Source organism: Cryphonectria parasitica (assembly GCF_011745365.1).
Source record: "Cryphonectria parasitica EP155 unplaced genomic scaffold M406scaffold_1, whole genome shotgun sequence".
In the NCBI taxonomy this organism is placed as follows: Eukaryota; Fungi; Ascomycota; class Sordariomycetes; order Diaporthales; family Cryphonectriaceae; genus Cryphonectria; species Cryphonectria parasitica.
The window spans coordinates 2,604,775-2,627,531 of NW_024468909.1; the positions used below are offsets into that span (position 1 = coordinate 2,604,775).

Here is a 22,757-nt window from a genome sequence, read left to right on the forward strand (position 1 = left end):
GTGAAAAACATAAAATAAACGCCGTTCATTCGCTACTCGCCGAAGCAGATTCATGCGTCTCAAGGATCGTGATCGTCAAGATTTCAACTCTGCGACAGCATGCGCAACCTCGGTCGTCGCGATCTTCTCCCACTGTCGTTTTGCTTCCTCGTTGACCGTGGATGGGTCGGAAACTTCTTCGTAAATCTTGTGGGAGACGGCACGGTTGATCTTCTCATACTGATCGCGGGAAAGCTGGCTGGACTTCCAATGCGGTTTTAGTGCAGCACGCACAACTTGACTGATGTCTTCTTTGATCTCAAGTGGCAGCGTCTTCCGAGTGGGCGACAGCTCTTGGGATTGAGACAGTCGGACTTCGAGCTGTCGTCGAGGACGTGGTTGTCTCAGCTCGGGCGATCCGTTCCGCTTCAGTGGACGATTCTCTGAGTCGCTAGACTCTCCGTTCGAACGTGTTGGTGAGTAATTTGCAGGCGGGTACTTGGGCTCGATATGTGAGCTCAGAGACAGGACGGGTGATCTCGATGCGGACCGGGCTGTCGCATTTGCAGGAGGTGGTGCAGGAGGTGGTGTCAAAGACAATGCCCGTGGACTATTTCGTGCAGATGCAGACGGTGATGCCACAGGCGAGGAGGGGTCAACAGTGGGCGGAAGCCCAAAAAGACCACGAACAGTCTCGTCATCCGCGGGGCCGCTCTGTTCGACCTCTTTAAGCAGCGACGAGAGAAAAGATGGTGCCTCCTCCGGTGCAGCCGGAGACTGCGCAAGAGGAGAGCGATCATTCGACGATCCTCTAGACCTGGCGTCGACATGATGATTCGACGCCGTAGAGGCAACTTTGGATGATACGGCTTCGCCTCCTTGGTTGGTTATACGACGGGTGCGAGGGCGCTTCAGTGGCCGTGAGGGTTCAGGTGCAGGCTCCACCGGGGACGCAGTGATGGATCGAGATTTTCTCTTCCGGCTACTAGGCGTCGATGCTCGAGCTCTCTCAAAGTCCCGCCACGCCTGTCGCTCCTCACGAGTTTCGGGTGCTCCTGGGGTTCCTGATCCAGATGGTGGCGCAACCTGTTGCTCAACCACACCTTGAATGTTCCGAGCAAAGACGTCTCGAGCACCTAGCCTGCTTGCTATGCTGAGGCGTTGCTGCCAGCGTTGCCAATCGCGACGTTCTCTCTCGCGGGCTGCTTGGGATCGCCGGTATGCACGCAAGTGATCGTCTTCGTCGTCATGGGAATCAAGGTCGATGCCCGTGGCGCCGTGCACGTGGCTCGAGAACTGGCCCCAAGCCCCAAGCCACTGATCGGTACGAGCTCTGGTTCTCTCATTGCGCATGCTGGCCTGGGTACGGGGGAAAAAGTTGCGGCGGCGGCGAACCCGACCAGCAGTGCGGGCAGCCACGGCCTGGAACTCCTGGACTGTGATCTCGTTCTGGTCTGCACACTCCATGCAGAACCATGCACCGTCAGGAACATCGTCCAAGCCGATGCAATGTGTGTGGTACGGTGTATTGCAACCGTCGCACAGAAGCAGAACATCTTCATGGTCTGCGGTGTTGCAGACCGGACACGGCCTGCTTTCCTCCTCCTCTTCCTCGGGATTCTCGTCCAGCCATGCTAGTGGGTCGAACTCGGCAACTTGTTTCTTATCTTCGACCGTATATGTGTTGAGGAGGGCGCCTAGTGGAAAGACGTGGAAAAGTCAGCTTCTTGCACATCTAGCTTCGAGTTTTGCCCGAGGACCACTCACCTCCGACCTTGTCGTAGACCTCAACAAGGTGAAATGCCTGGCGGCAGATAGGGCAGCTATTCGCCTTTCCAGTCCATGCTTTCAAGCAGCTATCATGCAGAATGTGACCACAAACTTGGATGACAGCGATATTGTCATCGGGATCTAGGCGAGACTCATCCGTCCCACTCAGGTGTTTTGTTGTAACTATCGTAGTTGTGATGTTTGTAGTGGTGGATGAAGCGGTGGGTGATGCTGCGGCGGCGGCCAAGGGGAGCGGCTTGAGATCGCCAATGGGTGTGGGTGCGGGCGCTGCAGCAGCAGCGGGCAGTCCACTACCGTCATCGCCCTCATCACCTTGCAATTGCTGCAAGGGTATCGTACTGTCTAGATTCTCTAGACAAACGATGCACTGGTCTGCCATCACAGAATGCCAAATCGAATGAGGAGAGGGATTACAAGATAATCAAAGGCCGGGGGAGGCATGAATATGATGGTGTTGATGGGATCTGGAGGGGGTTGGACTTCCTATTGTCAGCTTCGTTGTAGTTGTCGTGGCTGGCGATAGGCGGGCGCAGGTGCTGATGCGATAGGGCCTAGGCGCTGAGGGTGTTGGGGAGGGAGGGGGCCTGTAAGCTGTGTGTGCTGGTGAGGCCGGTTTCCTGTTTTAGCGGGTCAGTCCGTCCCAAAAGGCTCTGCGCTGCACTTGGGAAGAGGAAGAATGGGGAAGAGGCGAAAGTGCAAGCAGCTTGGAGAATTTGAGGGAGCATGGGCTACCCTACTTACCTAATAGAACAGTGCGTCCTGGTACTATGGTTCCGCAGATGTGAGTGCAGTAGGTACCTCCGGATCCAAATCGAGCGACCGCGGGACCTGGGCGAGTTTTAGCACAGTGCAGTGCTGTGTCCTACTGACCCGACCGACCCGTTTCGTTCCTCACACGCTGCAAAAAGAGGGACGTTTACCGCGGTGCTTTTTTGGACACAAGACCGGGATTCTTTTTTGGGGGCTCCCTGTTTTCCCTCACGATGCGATGCTACCTCTCTCCCTGCCTTCTTGCAGACCGGTGGCATGGGTGGGCTCTGCGTACTCATCTATCCGGGTCATATGCACAAGAAAAAGGAGTGTATGAATCACACAGCTCATACAGCAAAAGACGATTACTACTACTACAGGTCACACATGTATCCAGCTGAAGATGAAAAGACCTTAATGACCGGTTGATGAAGGAGCAGTGACGCCTTAACTTCGATGACCTGTGGGGCCCCAACCGATACCTAAGACACGCATTCCTCAAGGGCACTACCCACCACCCACCACCCCCCAGACCATACAGTTGAGCATTGTTCTCGTAGCTCCATATTCATGCTGATCCCACCAAAAGAAAAAGAATACACAACACAGGAAATATCCTCACTTTAAATTACTGTAATACTCTTATCTTTGCTTTCTGTTCCTCTCGTTATCGAGAAGAAGAAAACCACACCCTTCAAGCGTAGATCGAAACTTAACTTCAACCCCCCTTCCTCAGTGGTTTTCAAGCGTCAGTGTAGGCAGGGTTCGTCGCCTGTCAAGGCAAATAAATGCCCACTCTCCAGTGCCATCGGCTCGGGTACCATCGTCCGTTCACCAACCACCTGACCCGCATCCTTCCAATTACTAAACTGGAGGAAGCCACTGGCGTGATTTAATGTGGCATTAGCTGGAAACACACAAATGAAGAACAAGAGTGAAAAGAAGACACGTACTATGTAAGACAAAGACGAGGAGGTGGCAGTGTATTTCGTACCTAGACGTGTGTGTGTGTGTGTGTGTGTGGCTCAAGGGGCGCACGGTGCAGACGTACGGATAGATGGAGGGTGACACATCAGCCGCTTAGGCTTTGGGGAGTGAATCACACTTGTCGTAGGGACGAGGGACACAAGTGAGCACATCCCCCCTCATGATCAGACTTGCCTACACCATCACCACAACGGATGACGTGCCCTGCCTACACTCTGCGTTCCCCTGTCAGGCACCGGCCATTGCACATCGGGGGCGGGTAGAATCAGGCAGCGCAAGCAAAACTACCTTTTCTAAGCATTGCAAATTCGGTGCTGGGGGAGGGGAAATTGGTTATTATCAGCATCTGAGCAATGGAAAGCCCCGGTCCTACAACTATGTTTCACGATCGACGTCGTAGGGACAGTATTGCGATCTTTAGATGTCCGTCATGGTCATCACTTTGCCAGTCAAAGGCCGCATCCCAAATGTTCTTCATGGAATCAATTTCTAGCTGATTCCTAGCCTCGTCAAGGATCCGTACCCATATCGGAGGCCATCATCCCTTCCCTGGTCGATTTGCGTAGCATGCCCTGCTGAGAAAACCATTTTATTCCCTGACACCACGAAATGTTGTGAAAAGCAAGCAAGATCATGATAACACCGCCCAGGCTACAGCCGTTCCGTCCACCTTTCTGCCTTTATCCACCTTACACCTCAGCGATCTCGCGCAATCTTCGGAGGGTCGAGCGCATGGCGGCGGCAGCGGGCGTGGCAACGGTGTAGGCACCACCGCTATTTAGTCTGTCGTCAGAAAACTGAACTACCTCGAATGGTGTGGATCCAGCAATCATATGTGGCCTAATGAGAGTGACTTACGCAACAGTGCGCTTGCAGGACTTGCAGTCCCAGATGCCGACGGAGTGACGCTTGACGCTGGTCTTGCCGCAGAAGGTGCAGATGTACTTGGCGTGCTGGGTGATTTCCATCTTCTTGACGGACTTTCGGAGGGAGGCACCGTATCTTTACATCTTCATGTCAGTTCCTGTCCAATGATCATTTCGTGTGGTTCCTTGTCGCCCTGCGTCGTAGCACTGTCGCACCAGGAGAGGCCACTGATTCGCCGTAGGCTCGTTGTAAACGGCTTCTCCAGGTCGAATAAGAGGGCACCAGCATGATTCCGGATGGACAGTGCAGGGCGACACGAATTGTTGTCAGGGTCATCGAGGGGGTTCGGTTGGTTCGTACCTAGTACCGTACTTGCCGGTCACTGTGAATTGAGTTGTCAGCTCGCCATTCTCGAAAACAACATCTCGAGCAAATTTGTCTTAGGTGTCCAGGACGAGCACTGAAGCGCTTCAGACACCACAGCAGTAAAGATGTAGCCGACAGATTGTTCATGGTTTCCTAAGCTCTTGCCCCGCCCACGCCCAGCGAATACTCTCGCTTAGCTCAGTTGACGTTTATATGTAGCTCTCCCCAATATTGTTGCCGTGTCTGTCTCGCCTGATGCGTGTTTCGTGGTGCGCTTCGTGCTCGTCCATCGCTCGGTCTGCTCAGAGGGGGGCTCAATGTGAGAATCTCGTTGACGTACCTCCGACCTTCTTGGTTCGCTACAGTGAAAGAAACGTCAGCAATTATCTCAACAATATCCACAGAATCAAAAGTTTCGTACCTTGGCCATGGTAATGGATTGTGGTGGTCGACTTTACTGGTTGCGGAAAGTTGACTTGTCGGAGGGCGAAATTTCGTGGTGGAGTGCAACTCGCTGCGTTAGAATTTCGCTGGGTTGGGTCAGATTGTGCGGGTTGCGGATTTTTTGGCTTAGGCTGGCCTGAGGCAGGAAAGTGACCCAGTCGGATCGATTGCGGAGCCCGCTGACTAAGTGCCTCTCACCAGCTGGCCCCAGCTGTCCCGCAACTGCGTTGGTTCCCCCCCCCCCCCCAGGAGATGTGTCAATGCTGAGAAGCCAGTCTACTTGATCATTGAATTGCAATTTCTTTATGGCCTTGCTGTTTTAACATTCCTCGCATTGGCACTCGGTCTCGGTGCACGCAGAATCTGTAGGGCAACAGCCGTTGCTCAGTCAATCTGCAGATACGTTGACAGGCAGTTGAGCCGAGGCAATGGCCTGACATCACCTAGGTATAAGTAGTACCAGATAGTGTGCTTGCACAAGATATGTTCGGCCCCTGTCCTTCTCTCGGCCATAACTTTACAAATTCGAATCTCGACATCAGTCTTCTGACTAGGTTCTCACTGTGAATCTGTGCAGCTCTGTGCTTTACCGCTTGGCGAGCGTATTCTCCCTTCCTTCCTTGTTACACAAGCCACCCCCTAGATTAGACTCGATCATAGGTTGAGCACGAAAGGTTCCGCCTCAACATGCCTTTCAAAAACCATGGTCGCCAGTATGACCTGGTAGTATTCGGGGCTACCGGTGAGGACTCCCTCGCTGCAGATGTCCGAATTTTACTGACAGGTACTCAGGTTATACGGGGAAGTACACGACAGAGCACATCACCACGAACTTGCCCACAGACCTAAAGTGGGCCATCGCTGGCCGTTCCCATGGAAAGCTCGAGAAGCTCGCTTCCGAACTCAAGCCATTGCACCCAGACCGGCGTCAGCCTGGTTAGTTACTTACGCTCTCTCAGAAATCTTACTCAAAGCCTTGCCTGCCTGACTGACAGCGTCTTCAGACATCGAGGTGTGTGACCTCAACGACGAGGACCTAAGTTCATTGGCCAAGAAAACCTTCATCTTGATCGCTACTGTTGGCCCATACGGAAAATATGGAGAGCATGTAAGCATGTCACGCTAAGACACATGGCCGTGACTGCGAGACTGAACTTTTTACAGGCCTTCAAGGCGTGTGCCGAGAATGGCACGCACTACTTCGACGTCACTGGCGAGGTGCCCTACGTAGCGAGAATGATCAAGAAATACGATCACGTCGCCAAGCAGTCGGGCAGCCTGATGTTTCCACAGATAGGTGTTGAATCTACCCCTGCGGATCTCATTGCGTGGTCCTTAGCCAAGCACATCCGGGTGAATCTTGGCGGGGCGAAGACCGGCGAGACTGTCATGTCGGTTCATAACCTCAAGTAGGTAACATCGAACTCACCTGAAGCGAGAGTTCTTTACTCACGTTGCAACAGGTCTGCTCCTTCCGGAGGTACTTTGGCCACCGTCCTTGACTTCTTCGACATGTTCAGCTTGAAGGAGATTGCCGCAGCCTTGGCACCCTTCGCTTTGTCGCCAGTCCCCAATACGCAGTCTCAATCTCAAGCACCCTCGCTGTGGTCAAGGCTCACAGGTTTGCGGACTGTTCCCGAATTGGGTCTGCAGACGACATTTATTGGCGCTGATACCGACCGAGCCATCGTGCACCGCACTTGGGGTCTCTTCTCGCAGGCTGCCTCCAGGAAAGACGAGTTTTACGGCCCAAATTTCAGTTTCTCCGAGCACATGAAGGTGCGGAACTGGTTGTGGGGCGTCCTGATACATTGGGGCATCACCATGTCTGCCCTTGTCTTCGTCACTGTGCCGCCCATCCGAAAACTGGTGAAGAGGTTCGTGTACAAACAGGGCCAGGGACCAGAGATAGAGCAAGCAAAGAAAGACGAGATCGAGTATCGAGGGGTAGGGATACCGGATGGTGACAACGGTGCTGGGAAGTTGGCGTACTCCCGGGTCTTGTTTCACGGTAGCATGTATGCTTGTAAGCAGCTCATCCCCAGTCTCGCATCCAATGACGACGGGCTTCCTAACATTGTAAATTAGTGACCGGTATCTTCTTGGCTGAGGCAGCTCTCACGGTCCTCGAAAATGATCTTGGTCTAGATGGCGGCGTCCTCACGCCTGCTTGTCTTGGTCAAGGCTTTGTCGACAGGCTTGGTGCCTCGGGATTCCGGATCGAGTCGACGACGCTGTCAAGGTGATTGGCAGAGCTTTTTTTGCTTATATCCAGTGGTAAACAGCACCCCGACGTGTTGTGTGAAAAGGTGGACGCCACTGTACATGCGCGGGATAAGCCATCTCGAACATATGGACCAACGCAAACGAGGGTTGGCGCTAGTCTAAAATTGCGAAATGCACGCGTGCGAGCTCGCCCAGTACCTTTCCACCAACTTGTTAGTATTCATTGACACGTATGTGTGTCTTTACCAGGGGAGGAGAAAGGGAAACAAGAAGAAACAGAAGAGCAAAAACGGATCAAAGTCACCGGCGGGGAACAAGGACGTGTGGCCGTGGGAGTGCACAGCATAGTGGTGATGCAGACTACATAACTCAACTGACTGGAGAGAGGGTTGGTAGTCATGTAAGCAAGGCTGTACGAGTCTATTATAACACTCTGCTTCTTACTTTTTTTTCTAGATCCTAGTCAGATACCTTGACGAAGTGTTTATTCCTCCTTGCAATGCAACCGGTTCGTACCAGAAAATAAGGTACAGGTTCAGTCGATGATTGTATGCAGTACTTTAAACAACCCTAAATTTAGGCGACGTCAGTGGTGCTGTGTACAAATGCAAGTGAGCATTAGGGGGACTAGTGCAAGACATGACCAGGGTCAAAGCTTGCTCCACGTTTCCGTAGCTGCATTTAGAACTCTGATTTTCTTTCTTGGTGCTGATGGTTCCCAGTGCGAACATGAAGTTTTGGGCAGCCCACTTCATTATACATTGAAAGCACGCAGGTTGTTCATACCTAATAAATCCGTAGAGAATACCTAACGAGCAGACATGTGGATACATTTTCAATACTTTAAAAAAGAAAAGAAAAGGAAGAGAGAATGCAGCGGTTGGAAGATACAAGAGATCATTATGTGGTCCCTGGAACAACGCTGGAAAAGAAAAGGGGTAGGTGGGAACTGTCCACAAGGAGAACTTCGAAAACGTATGGAAATGGTAGCTGATGCAGATTGCTGCTGCTGAACACTCTACATAGTAGTGTCGTTGTATTTGAATTTGCAGGACCTTTTTTGCTGCATTCAGAGTCTTGTGAGGCACACAGTCCAGACACGGAGCAGGGAACCACAAACCCCACCCCACTTCCATGTGTTGTACTTTGGGCTGGTCTGGCAGTGTTTCGATCTTCTAACGTCATTGAGCGCTGGCGAGCTTCCTTCAGTCCTTATTTGCGACCACTTCCTACATATTTCAGCCTTCGAACCAATAGGCTACACGCTTTGGGTGTTCTTTTAAAAGATCACAGAAATGGCCCCAGAACTCACAACATTATCTCGGTAGCCTCTTTTCCCCCCTCAGCGATCCACCTGCGGCAATTGGGCATAGAGTGCCCCCTTTCCAAACCTCTGCCAACCCACTCTTACGACCCTAGAATATTATTGCAGTCACAACAAGCCCTCTTACCTGGCAGCACAGACCCGGAATTACAGTCGTCCGTGACTGTCCCTCGCCTGCTGTGCCCAGTCCTTCTGGTAACCGGACCAGTTACAGCTCCCAGACCCGTTCCTCGGCATAAGGTGCCTCGACAGGCGACGTTCTCCTCTTTTTAATATCCTCTTCACCTCCTTGTTCGACATGTCTACAGCAGAAACATCCCCACTCCTCCCGACGGCAGAGAGTAGCCGTCTCAAGGCCTCGCGGACGGTCACCTTCAACGCCAACCCGGTCACCAAGACGATCGAGCCTGACGGCGACAACTCCCCTCCCACAGCCTCAGCCGGTGCCTCAAGCTCCGCATCCACCTCGGCAGCGCTGTCCAAGATGCGGCGGAGACACAGCGCTGGCAGCGGTGGCGCCATCGTGAATGCCCTCCCGGCGAACCCGGCAGCCAAGATCGGCCCGCAGCGGTCGACCAAGAATGCGCAGAAGTTGAAGCTGCTGCCCAACCCAGAGCTGGAGGACGAGGAAGACGGACCCGACGAGGAGAGCGGGAGGGATGTCTACTCGCAGTACACACGGATTAAAGACCCCACGGCGCGGAGGGACGCGGCGCGCCTGGGCAAGGCAGACAGGACGCGGCTGCCGAGGGTGACTGCGTACAGCACGGCGAACAAGTACGAGATGGAGGGCCTGATGAGGTTCCTCAAGGGATCGCGCGGCAAGACAAAGGGGGCAAATCCCAAGCTGATCGACGAGTGCATATACACGCCGTATAACTACAACAGCAAGCAGGTGGAGATGGGACATGCGCAGCGCCAGGCACAGATCCACTCCAGCCCGGTACACCCGTACGAGAGAAGGCATTCGACGGGGGAATTCTCGACGGCCACGGCTGCGGACGCTGGATATCCTCAGCAGGACCTCATAGATCTGAGGCACGAACACCAGATCCGTGAGGAGGGAGGCTACGATAGCCAGGCAGACACTTTCGGCCCGGAGAGGGGCGAAGAAGGCACGCTGGTAGAGACAGCCGACTTCGACATAGAGGTCCACACACCCGAAGTCTTTCTCTTTGAGTATGGCGTGGTGGTGATATGGGGCATGACGCTTCAGCAGGAGACTCGCTTCCTGAAGGAGATCTCCAAGTTCGAGGTGGAGAAGCTAGGACCTGATGATGTCGAGGTGGAATACTTCAACTTCTACTACACTCGCGAGTATCAAGCGCGCATCTACAACGACTTCATCGCACTGCGGGACAAGAACAACTACCGGGTGAAGCTGGCAATCTCGCACGCCCTGGCACAGAGCACCAAGACGTCCCTGTTTGAGGACTTGATGGATACGACCATCGACGCGTGCAAGGACATCCCGACGGAGATCTCGCTGACGGGCAAGATTGCGCTGAGCCGCAAGCAGATACACATGCAGATCGGCGAGCTGTTCATCCTCAAGTTAAATATCCATCTCGGCGGGTCGATCCTGGACACGCCTGAGCTGTTCTGGGTCGAGCCGCAGCTTGAGCCCGTGTATCAGGCTGTGCGCAAGTACCTCGAGATGGACTCGAGGGTCAAGGTTTTGACCGACAGGATGGATGTTATTGGTGATCTCTTGGCCATGCTGAAGAGCGAGCTAAGTCATGGCCATGGCGAGAAACTCGAGTGGATTGGTGAGTGTAGTCCCATAACACACCCCCCCCCCTCTCCGGGCCGGGGGAGAGACGAGGAGTAACTGACGTGTGCATTCAGTAATTGTGCTCATCGCTGCTGAGATCATCGTGGCTGCGATAAATATCTTCGTTGATATGTACTGGGTCGACTAATTTGGTGGAACGAGGGTCGAGTCTTTGGTATTTAATAGGCCCCTCCGAGGCCGACAAAATCAGCAAGAATAGAAAGCCACACACATGCACATATACATACTATCAGGCATATGGAGGGACAACCAAGCCCTCAGATTGTGTTTCAGGAGCTTCAGATAAGGTGGGATCATATCAGCATCGTTTGACTGGTTTGTTTGGGGCAGGAACTGCATCGCTGTAGAAACGTTGAGCATAGCTACTTCATTGTAGATAGCAGGAGGGGGGCGGGGAGGAGGAGAAAGAGGAGGAGGTGCTCTGCGGGAAAACAGGACAGCAGATTACAGAGCGAAAACACGCAATATAGGATCAAATGGGCCTTGATAAGAGGACATGGAGGCTTTGCACATATGCTTAGGATACCCGTGTCAATTTACTACTTATCTCCAGCGGCACTGACTGTACACTCTCACTCTCTTTCAATTTGCTTCATACATGCTGTATGGTTCTCTTTTTCATGGCACACAACTTTGCTCTGGGTGTTACAGCCATATAATAGACATATAGTCACATGCATTGAGATATAACAAGTATCATATTACTTTCAGCATGCCCAGGAATCATTATGTTTATTGAATACAGAGGTATACTTTTCTCAGAACCAGACCCATCCGACCCAAACGCCAAGACACCACCTTCTCATGTAGAATCAGGAGAGATGTTCAGGTCACCACTAGTCCTCATTCTCCATTTCCACATCGTCGTCTTGAGCAGGTGTATCCTCAGCTGGTGACTCGGCAGCTGCAGACCTCGCCTCTTTGGTCTTTTCTTCTTCCTTGTCCTTGTCCTTGTCCTTGTCCTTATCTTTCTCATTGTCCTTGTCCTTGTCCACAGCAGCCTCCTTCTCCTTGGCTGTGTACTCGTCCTTCTGGCTCTGAGGAAGCTCTTTCCAGCCACGAGCCAGCTCTTCCTCAACAGTCACATCCTCCTCTTTTGAATCCTCGGCAGCGGCGCGGTGCTCAGCGCAGTAGAGCTCGAACGCACTGGCGGACTGCTTTTTAGCGGTCTTGCTACTGCCGCCGCTGTCGCTCACGCCATTGGAGCGCTGGGCAAGCGGCTCCTTTGTCTGCTGACTACCAGAGCCGGCCTCGCCGGCGGTGGCGGAGTGGGAGAACGCGTCAGAAGAAGGCGACAGGTTGTGCACGTTCTGATTGATGAAAGTGGGCGGGGGTCCGTTAGTGCCGGACTCCAGGGCGGCGACGACAGAGGGCTTGCGGTGGCCACGCTTGCTGCGCAGCGGCTTGTCCTGAGGCTGTTGGCGGAGGGGGAGAGCATTAGTACCGGAAGCAGAACCAGCAACAGCGTTTCCAGATTTGCGAGGTCGTGACCGGCGTCCAGCAGAGGTGGTAGATGATGATGCGCGCAGGGGAGGGGCAGGAGCAGGTGAGGGTGAATGAGCATGAGCATGGGCAAGAGGGCCATTGTGTTCGATTGCTTCATCACGTACTGTCGGTGGCGGGCTCGGGCTGCCGTCGGAGTCCTCGACGTTGGTGCTGGTACGCTTGGCCAGCTGGTCTAGCAGAAAGGCGCGCTCAAGACGGAGCTTCTCCACGCCGCGGCGCAGGCGGAGCAGGCGGAGGCGCGCGGCCTCGTTGTCCTCCTCGACCTCGTTCGTACGCCGCTTGAGCTGCACGCACTTTCGGCGGTAGGCCTCCTCGACTGAGGGAGGAAGCGGGGGCGGTATTGCTATTGAGGAGGATTCGCCATTGTTAGCCCTGCGGCCTAGTTTGTGGACCATTGTAGAGAAAGAGACGTGAGGCAGGGTAAGCCTCGTGTAGTATGATGATAGTGATGATGATGATGATAATGTTGTTGTTGTTATTGTTGTTGTCGTCGTCGAATGTTCCCAAAGAAAGAAAAAGGAAATGGGAGAGATGGGAGTCAAGTCACAAAGGGCAAAGGGCAAAGGGCTGGCGGAAGGTGGAACCCGCATCAACAATGATGTGAAATAGTGGAGTTGCTGGAAACTGCTGTACTCACATGGAGAGGGAGCCATCTCTGAATTGGGGGACTGATACCTCGTCAAAATTGGTTTGGCTGGATGATGCGGCGCGTGGTTAAGATATCGAGAAGTGGGGATTCAATGGGCTGTCGTGTACGCAAGAGGAGGGAAGTAAATTCGCCAGAGTTACGTTGTCGGAGCTGAGGAAGATTGATCAACATGATAGACCATCCTGATGACAGACGGCCAGAACCCCTGGCGACCTCCTTAGGCAAGGTTGAGGCTGAAGGGCACCCCCCTACCCCAAGCTCAACGCCCGGACCACCTGGAGGACCCTCAGCCCCCCAATAGCAGGCTGGTTGGCAGGGCAGGCGAGGTGTGCAGGGGCCGAACATTTTTGAAAGCTACCCCACGTAAAACACGTCCACGTTCAAGTACCACCACGCCCGCCGCCCACCGCCACCACCACTACTTCACATCTCCATCACGAGGATCAGAACGAGGACCCAGCATTTGCACACGCGACTCGTGACCAACACTGCGAGATGTCGCTCAATATTCCCAACGCGCCAAATGCTGGCCTGTTCAAGCAGGGCTACAACAAGTATGTCTGCATCCCTCCTTGTGATCTTTCAGGCTGCATCCTTCTTTGTGCACATATGCTCACCCAGACTACCTCTTTCTTAGCTACGACTCTGAAGATGGCGCCGTCCTGCGCAACATCGACGCATGTCGCGCCATATCATCGACGGTTCAGACCTCTCTTGGCCCCTATGGACGCAACAAGATTGTCATCAACCACCTCCAGAAGATGATCCTGACCTCTGATGCCGCCACCATCCTCCGCGAGCTCGACGTTGTTCACCCCGCCGCCAAGCTCCTAGTCATGGCCAGCCAGCAGCAGGACGCAGAGATGGGTGATGCTACGAACCTGGTGATTGTTCTGGCTGGCGAGCTGCTGAAGAAGGCCGAGGACCTGCTCCGCATGGGCTTGAAGACCTCTGATATCGTGACGGGCTACGAGCGTGCGCAGAAGGTTGCACTAGAGGCGCTGGAGGAACTGGAGTGCGACAAGATCGAGGACCTGAGGTCACAGGGGGAGATGAGCAAGGCTCTGCGGACCGTCATAGCAGCCAAGCAGAACGGCAACGAGGACTTCCTGGCCGACCTGGTCGCTGAGGCTATCCTCGCTGTGCTTCCCAAGAACCCTCTTGCTTTCAACGTCGACAACATCAGGGTGGTTAAGATCATGGGCGGGAGCTTGGAGCAAAGCCGCGTCGTCAAGGGTATGGTCTTTCCCAAGGAGCCCAATGGGACCATCAAGAAGGCGAAAAAAGCCAAGGTCGGCGTCTTCTCGTGTCCCATCGACACCAGCCAGACCGAGACCAAGGGCACCGTTTTACTGCACAACGCCAAGGAGATGCTCGACTTCACCAAGGGCGAGGAGGCACAGCTCGAGGCTGCGATCAAGGAGCTGCACGATGTCGGCCTGCGTGTCGTGATTGCCGGCGCCACCGTCGGAGAGCTGGCCATGCACTACCTCAACCGCTACGGCATCCTGGTCATTAAGATCCTCAGCAAGTTTGACCTCCGAAGAGTATGCAGAGTGGTCGGTGCTACACCTCTGGCGAGGCTTGGCGCCCCAATGCCGGATGAGATGGGCAGCGTGGACGTCGTGGAGACGCTCGAAATCGGCGGAGACCGTGTCACGGTCTTTAGACAGGAGGATGAGGTCACACGGACGGCGACTCTGGTCCTTAGAGGAGCTACGCAGAACCACCTCGACGATATCGAACGGGCTGTTGATGACGGTGTCAACGTCGTCAAGGCCATCACCAAAGACTCCAGACTAGTGCCCGGGGCTGGTGCTACAGAGATGCAGCTGGTGGAGAAGATATCGGCGCAGGGCGAGAAGACACCTGGTCTTGCCCAGTACGCTATCAAGAAGTACGGCGAGGCTTTCGAGGTCGTCCCAAGGACGATCGCCGAGAGCGCTGGTCTTGATGCGACTGCGGTGCTGGCCGATCTGTACCGCGCGCATCACAAGGATGACTGGACTATTGGTGTGGACATTGAGGTGAGCTGCCCTTTAGTTTTTCCCTTTCCCTCTTCTTGCTACATTTCCCTTTTTTTGTATTGTGCACGCCACCTCTTCTGCACAAGCTAATAGCTATATGATAGAACGAGAGCGGCAATGGTATCTTGGATGCGCAGGATGCTGGTATCCTCGACCTTATGGCTACCAAGGCCTGGGCGATCAAATTGGCGACCGAGGCTGCCAGGACTGTTCTTGCTGTCGACCAGATCATTGTCGCAAGACAGGCCGGTGGTCCCAAGCCCCCAGGACCGAACCCGGTAAGTAATCTGTGATCTTCGCGCACGAGTCCTCGCTCACGCCCCACCCTATCATTGGTATCCCTGGGAACATATCAGAACTGACAAGATGTTGCAGAACTGGGATGAGGACTGAGGGCACTTTGTATGACAACAAACCCGACGTGACGGCCGACCAGACACTGCGCATCCATAAAAGAAGAACAAAACATAGACAGATTTGCGGCAAGAAGAGCCGCTCCATACGGGCCTGAATGATATCCGACTGCGGTTCTGAGGCAACTCGGCGGTGTTGATCAGCTTGGGATCATTGTGGGGAGGCTTTATTGTAGGAGAGTTGAGATGCAGATGACAGACAAGAGCCAAATCGCATACAAGACCCAACGATCAATTTTCGTTTCGACAATCACCTTCTCGATGAATGTGTGACATAACCACGACCCTGGTGGACTTGAGGTTCTGGTACTGGCCTTTCTCCTTGGTTGAAGAGTTCCATCAGACTCTGAAGACTGACAAATGGGTTCTTGGAGGGCAATGCGTATGTCAGATCTGTCTTGAAGGCAACATCACACTATCTGAGCCTCTTTTTTCGGTGTCATGTCACCAGGAATCTAACATCAAGTCCTCGCACATCTAGCTTGTGGTAATCTTCGAGCGAAGCTAATAGCCATGCACAGTGCTCACTTCACATAAATTTCCAGGAATCCCATTCATCCTTTGTTCGCTCGTTGAAGAGGACTTTTTTTGGCCCGATCCTAGACGGTCGCCGAGCTGTTATTCAGATATGCGAAGCAAGCCCTCGCAGCTACGACTATAGCACCTTCAGACTTGCAAGAGAGTCAGTCAGTAACGTGCTGACCAGAATGTCTAGAGAGCGAGCCGAACCCTCTTGACCCGACGCCACCCCGTCCAACTATAACACAATGCTAAGAGCGCAGGGCCAAGCCGCAGGCTTACTTGTCGGAAAGAAAAAAAGAGGGGGGGGGGGGCAGCTTTTGTACAGTCGGATAGGCAATGGCAGTGTTTCACTTTACGCATGTCTCAGATAAGAGCAAACGTGTTGAACTCGCCTGAGATCTGCTTCACCTACCATTTGCCCAACGAAAGAGAATAGAATCCGCCGGCTCAGTGGAGGCCGAGGGGCAATTCCGATGCACGATATGGCTCGTCACGTGTCTCGCCCCCTGGGGCTGTTGGACAGGACGAAATGCAGATCAAAAGACATCCTTGGAAGGCGAATAGTCCCATCGGAGATGATCGGTAGGCGAGAAGGAGAATAATTCTCGGCGGCGAGTCGGAAGGCATCAAGGCTGGCGAGGGACTTGTGGGCGATTGGCCAGGGCCTGATGAGGCTCTCGACCCGTCGGGCGGACCGTTAGCACAAGGCTGCCGCCAAAACATAAAAAAGAAGACTTGATCTGCGCAGGGCAGTTTTTCTTTGTTTCGGGTGGCTTGTTGGCTGACTACGCGCCCTGAAACTATCTTCCTTTTGGACGGTGGATGATGATATCTTGTGGTGGAAACAGCAGCAGGGAGCCCGCCAGAAGAAACGAAAATAGACAAGATGTGGCGTGCAGTCAACGCAGGCCGCCGATCAAGCCCGCCCTCCTCACTCATACTTACCTTTTTTTGCCTGGCTTTGCTGGTCCACCACCATCTTCTTTTTCACCTCAAGTCGCCGCATGAACAACATCCTGAGTGTGAGAGAGAGAATAGGCCCAGACCACCCCCCACCCCCGGGGCCCCCTTATCCACCCCCGGCCTGCCCTTCAGCGCGTGTGCCGTGGACCTCGTAAATAGATCGGGGCGACAAACAAAGGCGATCTAGGTGCTGATCCTTTCGATCCCACCACCACGCGGAGTAAACCCTCGCCCTCCAAGCACGTTTGGCAAGGTTGTTTTTCTCTTATTCTTTCTTTTCATTGTCTTTCGGTCTTTCTTTCTTCTTTGCAGAAAAGGATTTCGGAGGGATTTGCGACAATGTGGGGGTCTCGCTCTTTAATTTCGCCGCTGCAATGTGACACATCGCGACGGACGACTTTGGGAGGAGAGATGGTTGGGCAAGTGGACGTAGTCGTTTTGCTCTGGCGCCCAAAGATACTGTATATTTTATTATTCGAGAACAACCAGACTTCGTCGTCTTACTTTGAGAGGGACTTGGTGACTATGAATATAATGGTAGAGATTCACAGGACATACAAACCAAAGACAAACCAAATCATAATGTGGTAGTATGGGTGAAGAGGGCGCCGTGTAAGACGATTGGCCGGCTCACTTATCAGGCCTCCAATGGAAGGCATCAGTCAGCCTGATATAGATGTCAAGCCCAAAAGACAGAGTGACCAGCGGGCCTTGCACCAGCTCCTCAGCTGGTGGTCATCATGCACACAAGCAGCCGAGAAATTATGTTCGGTTCCGGGGAGTAGGAGGGGGGGGGGGGATCTATGGGACTGGTCAATGTCCTCGATTGCCAGAGCAAAGCCTCCCAAAGTGTTCTTTCGTGACGTCGATCAAAGCTGAGGTTTAAGCCCTACGGTCACCAAGAAGGATTTGACGCTTGACAGCAGCCTGATACGTGCGGGTATGAAAGTAATTGGAGGCGATACGCAGGTGGTTGTTGTCGGATCCCTCGCCACACACACTCTCTGGAAGAGAGAGTGTCTCTGTCTATGATCGACCTTGCCGCATTTTTGTGCCACAGGCACCATCAACGCAATCCTCCCGTCCACCAAAGTTGGTCCAGGGCATAATTTTTAATGAAAAGATCAATGGGTTACTTTTTGTGTGTGACGACAGTGCGATCTGTGAGCCAACCGTCTCGGTTGGTGACATTGGAGCAAGCGCCACCAGGATCACGCCAAATTACATACAAACATAGGAACAACGTTGCCCTTGATCAGAAATTCGGGGGCCTAAAGAATGCCCCGTGATGACGTTCAACAGGGTGACATCGCTACTGCTACTATCATCACTTGATGATGGGGCCTAATTTGATGAACGTCAAAACCGTGAAAATTGCTCGTGTTGTTGATATCGCGAAGAAAGGAGAAGAAGAGAAAGAAGAAAGAAAAGATAAAACCCAAAAAACCGGGCGCACCACCGTGGGGAACAACCAGGAGATGATGAGGCAACGTGAAGCTTTGGGATATGGTTCGATGTTTTACAAAAAAAATCTCGGGCCCGAAATTCCGGTGCTCGGAAAGGGGTGATCCTTTGGGATACTCCCTCTATGCTTTTTTGTGGCGTCGTTTGCGAGCATGATCATCACACGGCTCGACCGGCAGACATCCTTTGGGGCGGCGTTCGCGTGTGGTGTCTTGACGACAAGGCCCCAACACAACCTGGGGCCGAAAAAGGAGGAGAGACTCGGACGTCAGATGCAAACGAGATAATTGTGTAGAAAGTCTGGAAACGAATGGTGATCTGACACTTCGCTATAAGACCCTTGAAACCTTTCTCGGGAAATAGTTGATACGCACCTTGGCCTTTTCTGTTTGCCTTTGTCTGTGCTCTTGAAATTGGCCTCGTGCCTGTCCCTGACACAGTATATCACCAAGCGGCATATATGCTACCAAGACCCCCAGTACGAACGACGGTCGTGCTGCTTCATTAGGGCGCTAAGAGGCCAATCAAACCTTGCAGAGAACAAGCGCGAAGTGAGAAAAGCACGTTGGGTCTGGGAGGGAGGAAGGTTTGGAGGGTAGCACGCACGGGGTAGGTAGGTACTTGGGTAGCAGCCTGGAGGGATATCTGTCACATCATCCTCCCACTCCCACATTCCTTTCCTTTCCTGTTCGGGATCGGAATGAGATCGAAATGCTTTGTCCTTTCATTCATTCATTCATTCTTATTTGGATACTCATATGCCTGTGCTCAGCAGTGGCTGGATTGGAAGGGGCCAAGGAACAATTCATTTTCTGGCGTTGGGTTTGAAAGGGGGGGGGGGGGGTTTCCTGTTTCGAGAGCAACCTTGGAAGTGGAAGAGCTTTTCCATGGCGTTCATGTTTGGGGGCCAAGGAATGTGGGATAGAAAGTGTCACAGCAAGAACCCACTTTCATAAGTTTTATACTGTACTTGCATCTGGGAGGGGATCAACTGTTACAACGGTAGCTGAGACATGAGTCTCGATTGCCTCCACGCGATTGATGGACTTTCTACATTTTACAGTATGGTAGTGGTGATGGTCGTCGTCCTTAACGTTGATGTTGATGTTGACGAAGGAGAAGAGAACAGGGGGAAAATAAATAGGGTGGCCAGAATTGGGGGCGGGATCAGGGTCCGGACCGCCCCTCGGATCATTAGTGCATGCTCTTCATTGACGATCAAATCCTCATTGTCGGACGAGTTTTCAGAATGAGGAACAGAAGAGGGGCTTGTCCCTTATGATCTGGGGGAGCACCCACCTGGGTCCTGCAGAATGGGACCCAGAGGAAGTTCTGCCTCTTCCCGGATGAGGGAGGTAGATACAGATGGGAGGAGGGGCTGCACTTGTGGTTGGTCTGTCACCCGCAGAATCCTGCAGAGACAGGATTAATGGGGTCATTCGTCAGGAACGGCAATATTCGTCTACCTTGTCGGCAAAGAGGGGTGGATAAGAGAGGGAGAGAGAGAGATGAGCATTGCATCTCTCACCGTGAACAAAGCTCAATTAGCAAGGACATGCTGAGAGCACTAGCCAAACAGCCAAGATAATTGAATACTGGCGACGACACTCAAATGTGTATAGGACTGCTACTATCAAGTAAATAGCCGCGAGGAGGGTTGATGAGAAAGGGGTTGCTGCCCAACAGAAAAATCGAAAACCGAAAGGCGACGAAGGGGTGCTCTTTCGGTGGGACGGGACTGAGCGCTCGTATACCAACCAGGTTATGGTACCATTCTACTACGTAGTACTACGTACAGTAGTATTGAGAGCGGCCGGGGCTCCTGAGATTCAACCCGATCAGTGCTGGGATGTGGGGATTTTACCCTCGCGTACCATGGTTAAGAGTACATGGTCTGAGATATATGATAGGCTGTTTGTCCCCCCCCCCCCCCTCTCTCTGTAAAATTCCTAGGTCCCTGGATATTGGAGGGGTACAAAAAAAAGAAAGAAAAAAAAAGACTGGTTATAGTGGGGTGCCTCCTCTACTGTACTATGGTACTCTGTTAAGTATCATAGCACAGTACTATGTACACTAGAACAAAACAGAGACCCTAACCCAGCATGATGAACAGGGGGAAAAGAAGAAGAATAAAAAACTAGACATTCATCTTTGCTTCAAAAGTGAACACCAATAAGTTTTTTTTCCCCTCCTGGTATTAATTCTATTGGAAGAATCAATAGTCTGTCTTACAGGCCCAAAGGACGGAGTCAGCCCACACACGCGTTTATCAATGATGGAATTGCCACGTGCTGGGGTCAAGCCACTACTGGCCACATGGCCAATGTACTGTGTTAGTCTAGTAAGAGGGGCCGGGGGGGGGGGCCAGTTTCCCACGTTTCCAGGATCCGCGAGTGGGCATCAAAGGCTGCAAGTTGAGCCCACGCGAGGACAGGTTGTGCCCACTTGGGGTGAAGTTTTGTACTTGAACAATGCAGCACCAAGCCGTTCCAGCGACTTGCGTACTTACATAGCAGCACAAGATCACCAGGTCACCACCATGCAGGCTGACACCATTTCCTGGCAGCAGCGCTGCGGCAGGAGGTCAGATACTACTCACTACTTGGGTTGGTCTGGGTTGCGCGCTTGTTGTCGACCATCCTTCGTAAGCCCCAGAAGCCGCCCTAGTGAGATGAGATAGATGAGCTGATGAGAGGCCGCCGTGATGGTTAGGTCAAACGGCATGACCATGAGCAAAACCTGAAGCTCCCCAACCTGGGGGTGTGTATGGTATCTTCGAGGGTTCCAGGTTGATGGGTGGGAGAAGGGCAGGACTAGTAAACTCCTACCTGAAGCAGAGCCAGTCTAAACAAAACCCCTCCACCCTTGGAGTTGGCAGGCGTCCCTATCAAAGCCCACCCAGGCCATACCCCCGTCCTCAAGAAGGTTCTGCATAAATCTGGCCTGGCGGAGGCGAGGGTCGGTAACACGCGAGGTAGCAGAGACTGGATTACAACAGCCATTAGCGACTGGGGCGATTGGCGATTGGCTTCAAGAGAGAGAGAGAGACGGGCTATCGTCTCTTCCATGCTGCAGGAAAACCGAGACCGCGATTGGTGAGCCAACCACCCACCTTTGGAGCAGTACTAGTATGACATGTAAAGTATGTATGCACTAGGTATCTCAGTATATACTATGTAGGTGCATGAACCATTCGTGGATGAGGGAGCACCGAGTGGGCACGGTGACGAATTCAACTAAGGCGAAATAAGGAACAGCTTGCGGTGCAGTCTGTGATCGTAATGCACTGCTATGCTGCTATGCTGCTATGCCACGCAGATCCTGGCCTTTATCATTATCATCGCCAGGGAGGACCTGGACAAGGACTTCTGGACGAGTCCACCTTCTTCAGGGCCTTCCCAGGATGGTGTCAGTGGGCGCTGACATCCTATGTTCTTTCTCGGAGTACCGGCAGGCCGGTAGGGTGTGGGTGGATGTGTGCTGAGCGCAGGTGAGAATACCTAAACAGGCCACAACTGGTCCGAGTTGCTAGTCAAGATCCCTTCCCACCGGAAATTTGCCGGTTTTTAGAGTCTCGAATCGAGGAGAAGCGTGGTCCAAAGTCGATCCGTGCGGGCTGAAAGAAGGAAAAAAAGGTTCTTCTAGAAAATGATAGTTACTGGAGTAGTGCACGGCGACAGCGAGGTCTGCCAATAGAACATAAAACACAAGAAACTTGGCACGATATGTGATCCGTCTTTTCAGGCCACTTTTCCTCCCCTGCTGTGCTGCACTCTTCTGGCCTCACCAACAAAACCAAGAGATATACTGCTGTATTCCTATGTACATACTATAGTACTATACTAATCACTATGGTACAATAAGGGGTGGCCCCAAGAGAGAGGGACCCCCCCCCCCACTGCTGCCCTGTTGGGTATAGCTGCGATGACCGGATCTCACTAGATCCTACTGCCGCCCGCCATCCAGAGCGCGCTCTGTGCTGAGGGGACAAGCTGGTACGCTGGTAGGTAGGTAACTAACCACTAACTAACCAGGCTGACCAGGACAGCACTTCGATCTCATTTGCTTGTAATAGAACTATGTACTTGTGTATTGATTACTAAATGGTTAAGCCGCTATGTCTATATTGATAATCTCTTTTCCTTCTTCCTTATCGTTTCTCTCTTGCTTCTGCAGAGATACTACCATGATGCATAATCTGAAGCAGGTCAAGAATCTCGTAGGGAACTTAATCCACTTACATACCCAACAGCCAGGGGGATGGGCTGTCGTTTGAAGTTGGTAGGTAGAGACTGCAGGGGGGGGGGGGAGAGCAACTGAGACTCTTGTGGCCCCCAGACCAATAGGCTGTCGACCTTGTCTCCCCTCTTGCAGGAAAGTGCATGTCGTACTTTCTCCCGCAACAGAGGAATCCGGTCACATCCCACCCAAGCCCGTATTCTGCCGGTGGTGGGTAGAAATTCCAAGACCCTCTAGGTAAGAGCTGGCGGTGTCGTCACTTCTCACTGCTACTGCTGTTACGGGCACACCACTGTCCGCTGCCGCTGCCGCCCGTCTCACGCCTTATTCTTCCCCCTCTTTCCCAGCTTCATTTCAGCTCGCCCACGTACACGCGCACACACTTTACTGTTTTTTTTTTTTGTGATCCAACTGCACGGCCGAGAACCTTGTCCTCTTCTTCTGC

General features: G+C 52.9%; 7 protein-coding genes across 7 annotated transcripts; 4 read left to right on the forward strand and 3 right to left on the reverse strand.

The window, feature by feature from the left end:
* Positions 1-75: 75 nt before the first annotated feature.
* M406DRAFT_245288 (uncharacterized protein) lies at positions 76-2,149 on the reverse strand (the record flags this gene model as incomplete). The annotated part of the gene is made up of 3 exons (XM_040916318.1): positions 76-1,676; positions 1,747-1,980; positions 2,083-2,149. The coding sequence occupies 3 exons, from the start codon at positions 2,147-2,149 to the stop codon at positions 76-78; spliced, it is 1,902 nt and encodes a 633-aa protein (XP_040781111.1).
* Positions 2,150-3,977: 1,828 nt separating this feature from the next.
* M406DRAFT_354299 (ribosomal protein L37ae) lies at positions 3,978-5,241 on the reverse strand. Its single transcript, XM_040922881.1, has 5 exons — positions 5,162-5,241; positions 5,081-5,099; positions 4,735-4,756; positions 4,366-4,509; positions 3,978-4,281 (listed from the first exon to the last, which is right to left on the reverse strand). Exons 1-5 carry the CDS (start codon positions 5,168-5,170, stop codon positions 4,197-4,199), a joined length of 279 nt encoding a protein of 92 aa, XP_040781112.1. The 5' UTR covers positions 5,171-5,241; the 3' UTR covers positions 3,978-4,196.
* Positions 5,242-5,871: 630 nt separating this feature from the next.
* Positions 5,872-7,430, forward strand: M406DRAFT_245633 (uncharacterized protein; the record flags this gene model as incomplete). Its single annotated transcript, XM_040916346.1, has 6 exons — positions 5,872-5,926; positions 5,977-6,120; positions 6,189-6,292; positions 6,349-6,593; positions 6,648-7,210; positions 7,273-7,430. 6 exons carry the CDS (start codon positions 5,872-5,874, stop codon positions 7,428-7,430), a joined length of 1,269 nt encoding a protein of 422 aa, XP_040781113.1.
* A 1,599-nt stretch (positions 7,431-9,029) lies between these two features.
* On the forward strand, positions 9,030-10,656 carry M406DRAFT_246659 (DUF155-domain-containing protein; the record flags this gene model as incomplete). The annotated part of the gene is made up of 2 exons (XM_040916416.1): positions 9,030-10,503; positions 10,583-10,656. Coding segments are annotated over 2 exons (1,548 nt in total), but the record flags the coding sequence as incomplete, so codon positions are not given.
* Positions 10,657-11,365: 709 nt separating this feature from the next.
* On the reverse strand, positions 11,366-12,430 carry M406DRAFT_247667 (uncharacterized protein; the record flags this gene model as incomplete). Its single annotated transcript, XM_040916478.1, has 3 exons — positions 11,366-11,752; positions 11,837-11,944; positions 12,140-12,430. 3 exons carry the CDS (start codon positions 12,428-12,430, stop codon positions 11,366-11,368), a joined length of 786 nt encoding a protein of 261 aa, XP_040781115.1.
* Positions 12,431-13,170: 740 nt separating this feature from the next.
* Positions 13,171-15,104, forward strand: M406DRAFT_284712 (T-complex protein 1; the record flags this gene model as incomplete). Its single annotated transcript, XM_040918584.1, has 4 exons — positions 13,171-13,238; positions 13,322-14,711; positions 14,816-14,989; positions 15,087-15,104. The coding sequence occupies exons 1-4, from the start codon at positions 13,180-13,182 to the stop codon at positions 15,102-15,104; spliced, it is 1,641 nt and encodes a 546-aa protein (XP_040781116.1). The 5' UTR covers positions 13,171-13,179.
* A 6,035-nt stretch (positions 15,105-21,139) lies between these two features.
* M406DRAFT_325616 (uncharacterized protein) lies at positions 21,140-22,530 on the forward strand (the record flags this gene model as incomplete). Its single annotated transcript, XM_040920005.1, has 7 exons — positions 21,140-21,168; positions 21,231-21,249; positions 21,392-21,481; positions 22,016-22,076; positions 22,117-22,141; positions 22,326-22,354; positions 22,448-22,530. 7 exons carry the CDS (start codon positions 21,140-21,142, stop codon positions 22,528-22,530), a joined length of 336 nt encoding a protein of 111 aa, XP_040781117.1.
* Positions 22,531-22,757: the final 227 nt, after the last annotated feature.